This window comes from Gavialis gangeticus, unplaced genomic scaffold (genome assembly GCF_001723915.1).
Source record: "Gavialis gangeticus isolate Ggan-Ray unplaced genomic scaffold, GavGan_comp1, whole genome shotgun sequence".
Lineage (NCBI taxonomy): Eukaryota > Metazoa > Chordata > Crocodylia > Gavialidae > Gavialis > Gavialis gangeticus.
This window is the reverse complement of record NW_017729005.1, coordinates 10,287,102-10,296,110: the sequence shown is the minus strand read 5'-3', so window position 1 is coordinate 10,296,110 and position 9,009 is coordinate 10,287,102. Positions and strand designations below refer to the sequence as shown.

The 9,009-nt window shown below is 35.9% G+C and overlaps 1 protein-coding gene across 3 annotated transcripts in view; it reads left to right on the top strand.

Annotated features, from left to right (window-relative positions):
- The window catches only part of ANKRD28 (ankyrin repeat domain 28), a 224,984-nt gene extending 216,273 nt beyond the window's left edge, over nucleotides 1-8,711 (top strand). For all 3 annotated transcript variants that reach the window (XM_019508654.1, XM_019508653.1, XM_019508652.1), the window contains one exon: nucleotides 3,809-8,711. In XM_019508654.1, the coding sequence (XP_019364199.1) occupies nucleotides 3,809-4,095 (287 nt within the window). In that variant the 3' untranslated portion in view covers nucleotides 4,096-8,711. The remainder of the gene's footprint in view (nucleotides 1-3,808) is intronic.
- Nucleotides 8,712-9,009: the final 298 nt, after the last annotated feature.

Below are 9,009 nucleotides of genomic sequence, written 5' to 3'. Positions count from 1 at the left end.
TTCCTATCTGTCTTCCTATCTAGCATTTAGTACCCACCACTGTAGTAGCCAAGTGCATTCATAGGGAAGAGAGAGATTGCCTGTTTTCCCTGTTGAATTACAGTAGTAAACCAGAAGAATATTAAGAGAGATATAGATACTTAGTTTTGATAGATTTCTGGCAGTTGAGATGCAAGTGATTTGGACTAATTGGAGATGGTAATACTTTATCCAGTAAAGCTGCTATGGTATCTTCAGTTGACCAAATCATACTGAATGAAGGAATCCTTTCATATCCTGTTACTCAAAACTTGATCATGCTGGCTTAACTCCTGAGAGGACAGACACTTCGGAGACCTGATATTTCAAACAAAACTGAATACTGTGATAAGAGAGCAAGCCTTAGTTTAAGTTTTATACATTAAAACTAGGATACAGGAACCATGTCTTCCTCAGTACGTGCTGTATGGTACCAAGCATACCATCAGCACTTCAACAAAATGGGGAGAGTGGGGCTAATGTGTCGTCATCCCCCCCCCCCCGAAATGCACACTTTTTTTTCTTTTTGTACAATAAACTAAATGAATCTATTGGATAATTTACCCCTGGTTCAACTTACCATTGTTCTGATTTCCTGACGACAACCCCTTCCCCACCCTTTAGTTAACTCCTGATAGTTGGTCACTATTTGTATTCACATTAGAGTAGCAAATTAAATGATTAATTGGAAAGTGGTTTTCTTGTAAGTAAAGATTTGCAAAATAAAGTCAATCTACTTATGTTAATCCCTCCAAGGATTCATATAAAAACTACTTAATTATTTTGAGATGTGTCTGGATTACCAGCATGTTTCTTAACCTCATTTTTCAGAAATTTCCCTTTCTATGAGTAAGGGAAAAAAAATTGATCTTTACTCTTACGTTTCAGTTTGTGAAGGGGTGTTTCACTAACAAACGTTTAATTGAAATCTTTCTAATAACTTCCTCGTAGGCAAAGATTGAAGTCATCCCTGAATTCCATATTCATTTCCACATCAATTTAATCTTCCACTGCTTTTTCCCTGCATCCAGTCTTGATGAAGCCCTCTGTAACCAAATAAATGTAGAATTTTATATGAATCATAAATTTATTTTTCACTAAATAAGTTTTTAAGCAAGAAAATTTTGAGAAGCGGTTGCATGACTAGCAAAAGTATATGAGAGGCAAGGATTTCTTTGGGCAGTATTTTTTATTGGACCAACTGTATAGTTGGGATAGAGCTAGACAAGCTTTCAAATGGAAGACATTCTTTTTCTCAGGAAGTAATTCTTCTGAAGAAGAATGTAAGGCATTCTTTTGCAGAATTCAGACCTTTGAAAGCTTGTCTAACTCTATCCCAACTGTGCAGTTGATCCAATAAAAGAGATCATTCAAAGAAATCCTTGTTCCTTGCACAATTCCTGGGCCATCACAGCTACAGCATCACTTCTAACTAGCTAAAGTATAGTAATCTGTGGTTTTAAACTGCCTTTAACATGTCACATGTTGCTTTTGATCAACAGCATATTAGTAACGGTAGTAAGTATTGCAGCAAAGAGAGATGCAGCAGCTGCATGCAGTTCTTTTTACTTCTCTTAAAAATAATTTCCTAGACTCATGAACTCTGTAGTGATTCATGACCTAGCAGTGCTCTAAAACCTTTGTTCTGGTTGTATCTCAGCTCTTCAAGCTTGTTCCCACCCCTGTACCCCCCTTCAAAAAATCCTTAATGTTAATGATGGGATGGCTTGTGCCTCAATTTGCTTTTCCTCCCCTCTCTGGGAGGATTTGTTAGGTTCATATTGAGATGATAATTTACTGTTTATTATATTAATAAGCATTCAGCTGTCATTACCTGAATGTACATACTTGAACCTTTGTAAATCTCAAGGGAGGCAGTGTAGCATAGTAGAACCAGTAGTAGACTGAGAAATATTATTTCCTTCTGCCACTAGATGACTTTGGGAAATCATGGTCACCTCACCAGTGCCCTTGTATTTAAAGGGGGGTGATGACACTTTTAAGTGCTTAGACCCTACGTGTGAAAAGTGCTGTACGAAAACTAGATGGTAAATACAGTATTACAGAACTAGGGACTTCTCGTCATCATAAATTTGGGTAAATATGGTAAAATAAAACACACTGACTAAGTCGTGATCACATATTCCATTAGTACTTTCTGTGCTCCAGTGACCTGTTCCTTAGTTTTAATCTGATACAACCCCTAGTTTCCCACTGAAAAGATACAAGTTTCTTAAAAATCAGTTCTCAGAACAGCAAGGTACAAAACCTTTATTGAAAACAATATAACAGCATATTGGTCAGTGGTCATATGTTCAACAAGTTTATCAAAAATCTTACCACTTTTGAGCGGTTCAGCAAATACATACTGGTCCAGTATTTTCTGACAATAAAACTGAACTGGCAGTTGTCAAGCTAAATTCTTAAACTATTAAAAAAAAAAAAAAAAAAAAAAAAGTCTTTACCACATAGAACATGTGCTGAGAAACCAAGTTCCTGCCTGGATCATACCTTGTTCATTGTTTATTACTGACTTTCCTTTAAAGCTTTGCCATATCTACATTTTTTTTTTTTTCCTGGTTACCAAATCCATGTGAGACCTTATTTCAAATGGACATTGCTGAGTTGGAGGAACCATTGGAGTTTTTCCTTCCTGAAGGCAGAATCTGTATTTATTACAGGTGAGGGAAAGGCTCCCTTGCCTCTGGAGGAAGTCAGTTTGTGCTTGAGCACATGCATAGCTCCATTCAAATCATGTGCCTGAGGTTACCCTCATGCTTAGTGCTTTTCTGAAGTAGACCTAATCTCTGAAAGGGCAGCCTGCTGAGCAGCTTACAGGTTGGTGCTAGGCAGCACTTCTGCTAGCTGAGTAGTACAAAAAGAGGCAAGTGTACAGGGCAGAAGTCAGATACCAAAGCAGAAATGTCATATATAAGTGACCGTGACCTAGAAAAACAACTGTGACCCTGCCGCATTCTCTCGTGCACATGAGCTTGCCAACTCATGGTTTCCACTGGTTTCAAATGTTAGGCACTCGAAGGCCTGCCACAACAGAGGGCTCTTTAAACATGGGGCTTTCCCAGGCCAGCTGTGTAGCTTTTTTAACCCACTAAGCCAGCCAAGCTCTCATTAGCACGTCTGCTTTTACTGTATGCTGCTTTCAGTAACAAAACATACTGCTTGAAAAATCGTGCCAGTCACCACGATGTTTTGGCCAACTTGACTTAGACAGATGTATACTAGCAGGAACCACCCAGTCAGAAATGAAGTCAGAGATCAATATCCTTTAAGCTTTACATGTTTTCAGTTGATTTTTGTAATGGTCTATTTCAAATAGCTCTGCATTTCCTTCACAAATAATTACTGTTTGCAGCTGGCTACCTGGAAGAGGAACTGGATATCTCGTTTTGCCCAGTTAAATCTGTGACTTCAAATCCCAAACTACTTTAACTTAAAATTCCTAGGTTGTCTAATAAAACAGATCCTATGTTCCTAACTCCTCTAATACTTGGTCTAATCTTCCTTCCTTCTTGTCTTCCTCACTGGCCTGTACGTACTGCAGTCTGTATAGCTAATGTACGTATACAAACTGTAATCAGCTGACAGGTGTTTTGTAACAGAGTATGAAAATGATACTGTAATTTTATAACCATATTCAATTTTATCTTCCTTGTTTGAAAGTGGTAAACTAAACAAAATGTTTTACTGTGGGATAATTATGTGGTCTTTGGGAAATTCCACCTTGTTACTGTGTTCTAAGTTAAGGCTTTTGTTTTATTTTGATTTCCAGGTTACACACCAGCTTTAGCCTGTGCTCCCAATAAGGATGTAGCTGATTGTCTTGCTCTCATTTTGGCCACAATGATGCCTGTTTCCTCCAGCAGCACATTACCTTCCCTTACATTCAATGCCATTAATCATTACACCAACACCTCAAAAACTGTTACCTTTGATTCCTTGCCAATCATGAGGAGTGACCATAGTTCTTACTGTAGTTTCAACAACATTGGCAGGGAAGATGGCTACCCATATACAGAAGAGGATGAACTTAATGACTCAGACTCTGAGACCTATTAAGAGGCTTCTTTTGACGATCTGGAGAGTGAACAGTCGTTGGAAAGTCAGTCATGCTTTTGAACAAAACATTTAGTTTTGGATACAAAGGACAGATCCATGAGAAGAAACTTTTATTGGGGTGCATATGAAAGATCTGTGAGAGACTTATTTTAAAGCATTGCAGAAGAAGCATAAACACTTGGAATCCATGGCAAAAAAGAAAAAAAATAAAGAATGTCAAAACCATTTTATTTAATTGTATTTTACCGTTTTGTTTGTGGTGCCAGGAGTAATTTCTGCAGACTGTGCACCCCAGTCTATGTAAATGAATGACACTATTGTACAACAAAAAGGACACTAGATTTAAATCTTATCAATAAAAACTAAAACCATTTTGAAGGCAATAAACGAGTTTGGTACAGTAGGCATTGTTTTTGCAGCAAATTGCCAAAGGACCAAATAACCTAAAGATTTTTAAATACCTTTTTGTGGAAACTGGAATAGGTTAATTGAGGAGTTGTCTTAACTAAACCTTAATTACTTCTGGAAGTGAAGCTCAGATTTGGTTTTAAATGTTGAATTCTTTTTTTTTCTTTATCATCCTAAAAACTTTCAGATGCTCTTAAATGTACCATGAAAATAGCAGATGTATTTTTCAGTTTCTTTTCCTTCTAAATGAAATGGAAATGAACTTGTCATACTTTTATAATACTAAAATGAAAACCAGCTAACAAGGTGCAGTCAGGGTGATAATGTACAGTGTAATAAACAAGGGATGGGGGGAGGGAAGCGATAATTGTTGCACAGTTTTAGATTTTTAACTTTTGGTTTTTGAATTGAGATTATTTAAAATTAAATGAAAGGGTAATTACTGGGAATGTGCAAAAAATACAAATTTAAATTAAATGTCTTGACAACCTGTTGTAGCTGCAGTTTCATAGGGAATGATTTTTTGACAATTCACCCACTTTACATCATAAAATTTGTACGTGAAATCAAATCAGTGTTTCCATTGTAATTTTTTTTTCAATCCTGGATTTGAGTTAAAAGGAATTCAGATTTTTCAGTACTGAAAAGGTAGAGTGTCAGATCTGGAAAGAGCTATATATCTGTGTTGTGCTCCATTTAGAAAAACAACAAAAGCAGGTCCCTGTAATGTACTTCAAACTTGCCCTAAGATTTTTTATTATTATTATTTATAGCAGACTACTGTTTTTTTAAATATATATTGCCTGAAGAATGAAAGACTGACCCACAAGCTGAAGTTTGTTTGTTAAATATGAGTATCTACTTTATTTGACTCTGCTTTAACTATAACTGTTACTTTTCAAGTGAAATTGTTTATGTACATGCAAGGAATCCTTGCATGTCCCGGCAAAGTACAAATAAATTACTATGAAACGATTCCAATTTTCCTTTTATCCTTTTTGTATTGTGTAACTGGAAACCTTGTTGCTATTGTACATTGATCAGCTGGTTTTCTGAACATAAAGTGTGGAAACAGGACAATATTTTGATCTATTTGATAATTTTGTGGTTTTTTTGAAGAATTAATGAGCATGTACATAGAAATAGTGACTGCTTGAATACTGTAATTACCTGCACTCTTTCAGTACATCCAGATTCCTGTATATTTTACGGAGTATAATAAAACCCAGATGTGAGTTGTATTAATGAATAATTTATTCGTATCTGTGTACCATACTTAAAAACTAATGGCAAAGTTTCTTCTGTTGAATAACTTTTAGAATTTATAAAATCTATTTTACAAAGGCTTTGCTGTCCTTTTACTTCAACGGTAGAGGCAAATGGTTCAGATTTACAGTAATTTTTAAAGGAAAAGTTAAGTACTGTTTGGTTACTGATGTTTAAAATCGAGACTTACTTGTGAATGATGCTTTGTTTCCCTGGTGGGGGCAGTTGTTTATGAATATTGATTTTTGAAAACAGCTTATGATTCTTCCACAAAATTAGATGCTTTTTATAGAACTCCTCTTTAAATCTTCTTTGGGATTTTGGTACAGAAATAAATGGTAATGGAGATCCAGGAAGCATATTCAATTTTCACTTGTTTTTTGCCACACTTTACTGTATCTAATTAACTATTTCCCCAGTATCCTGAAAACTTCTCTTCATATTTTACTAGGTACACACTAAAATCATATTGCCCTGGGGATTGTAAAAGGTTGCTTTAAGTTTTAGCCAATATGCTCGTTAATGTGCCCTTAAGAAGTTGTGCAAGTTAATGATAAGAAAACTGGATTTAGAAATATTTCATGTAAACTTGAGAGCCACTTGATTTAAAAAAAAAAAAAAAAGTCATCCAGGTATGTGTCAGTTATTTTATCAATAGCAGTTTCCTGATCACCTGTCAAAGAAGTTTTATAAACATCCTAAAAAGGTTTTGGAACTGCTAGAGTAAAGCATGATGTTTAGACTCTGGAATATTAGTTTAATCTTTCAGCATGAAGCAATCACTGTTTGCATCATATGGGGAGAAATGGTTTGCTTGATATGTGAGGAAAATCAGGGAAAAATGACAGTAGCTGAATCAGGATAAGCTGTTTAAAATAAAGGGTATTATTTTTTATCCGGAACTGATTGCTCGTGTGTTCAAAAGTGATTGGAGATTGTCTTATAGTAAGAGTTTCGAAAATATCCAAGGAGCAAGTGTTCAGTGCATATCCTTTCACAGCATCTAATGAAGTGTGCTTTCAGCCCACAAAAGTTTGTGCTATAAATAGGTAGGTAGGTAGATAGGTAGATATATGCACTTTGGTTGGTTTATAAGTTGCAAATCTACCTGGCCTTTTAAGTTTGCACATCTAAGGCCCCTGCCAGATATTAATATAATGGCACAATTAGGATCTGAGGAAATTTGTATCCCATCCCAAAAGTTGGGCATCCTGCCAGTTCAAGACCTTAGGGCTACCCACCACCTGATCAAGCAGGGAGCAACTGTGCCTTGCACCTAGCGTATGTATTCATAAATACAATTTAAGGTGGGTTGCGTATTCAATTTAAGATGCAATACAAACCAGCCAGAAAGATGTTCCATGTTAAATGTTTTGGCATTTTATTGTGCTATTAACTGGTTGAACCCATGGCATGTTGCAATTCATTACCCAATTAACATGTTAATATTGCAATAAATGTAATGCCTCCCATGATCCCTAAAGTACATCCCACTTAAAAATTTAGGCCATCTGTTCCCAAAAGAATCCTCTTGCTTCAGCTGGCATTGCTAACTTTGTTCTGTTTGTGGTAAGAAACTTAAATATATATATATGTTCTATTGCAAAACAGAACATTTTTTTCAGGCATGAACCTCTGTCCTATTTTGTTCCTTATGATTGTATACATTTTAATTAAAGCTGTTTTATGAGCTTGCTATATTTGGGTCTAAAATGTTTGTTCCCTTATTGCTGTTAAATGAATTGTTAAATCTTTAGGAATTTAGAATTGCAGTAAGCCACATAATTTGAAACTCCCAGCAGAAAATGAACCATAGCCAACATTTAATGAGTTCAGACTTTGAGTTCTACATATCTGGTTGTTTTCTTTTTCACAGAAACTCCTTTATGCTGCCTTGTAATTTTGAGGGGGCTTTACCGATTCCTTAGTAAAATGAAGATCAGACACGCTGTTTGTAAGAATATGACATTTTATTCCAAAAAGGAAAAATATGAATGCAAATATATGTTTAAGGATCACGTTGCTCTGGTTAAAGGTGGGTTTTTCTCAGTGAGAGGTCATGGTATGAAATGTTCCTTGTTTACATAAAACAAAGTAAACCTGCCTGTAGAGGCAGTCTTTCATATTTATGCCCAAGTCAAATTTGTTTCCAAATGTTCAGTCTGAATGGAGATTTGATTTTTTTTTTCTTCTTTCCAGAGAAAAGCGTTGCATATTATTGACTCTTCCTAATTTAATTTTTTCACATACAGTTTAATAGCACAATATTGCAGCACCCTTCACTCAAGAAACCTTGGGATTATTACTAAGACTATCCTTGGCATTCCATGTTATCAGAGGACCTCTGAAAACTTTCTACTATTCAAATATTTATGCTTTGCTGCCGCAAGGCAGCAGAGTGACTTGGCTCACAAAAGCAGTGTCTGAATGTACTTTCTAAGGTTGAAGGTAGAAGATACTTAAAAGAATTAGGTTAACTATGACAAAAAAGATATTGTTCTTGCTACTTGCCTTTGTACTCCTCCCTCCACCTCGAAATTACTCCAAAAAACTGTATTGTATGAATGGAATAACAAGCATCCCAGTTCATATGTTGGTTATATAATATTATAGAATCTTGTTTGTATACACAATTTCCCTAACTCCTCTTGGATTTTTGTCTTAAATGGCACTATTTTTTAATGCCATGGTTTGAACCTTTTACCTACAGCTGAGCAGTAGTTACCAAGAATCAGAAGCTGAACCAAGTGCTGCATGACTGACTGAAAAAAGGCAGGAATGTCTCAGTTTTTCATCTGGTTCTCCAGCTCTACAATTCCTTAGCCCAGTAATTCTGTTTTTAAAAGGAAATACCAGTCTGCTATACCCCAGAGATTCTAGCAATTAGGACACAATGCTTATAGCAGTTATCTAGCACAATGCACTCTTTGCTCTGGAGGGGGGAAAAAGCTTGCAATCTTTAAAAAGAAAACAAAAGAAATCTAACAGGTTTTTCAAGAGCACAAGCAGCTTTCTCCAAGTTTTTATTAGGAGAATGTGTGTTCTCCTAATAAAAACAACTCAGAGAAAGCTGTTTCAGGGCAGGCCTGCAGAAGTCTTATAAATGAAAAGGATAACCCCCAAAGTATCACTTCTTTTCTCTATGGAGTTGTCTGACATCCTGTGCATAATCAGATGATTCTTGACAATGCTGAAGTGTCCTGAGCACATCTGTTTACAATGGTGTATTAGTGGTAAGTA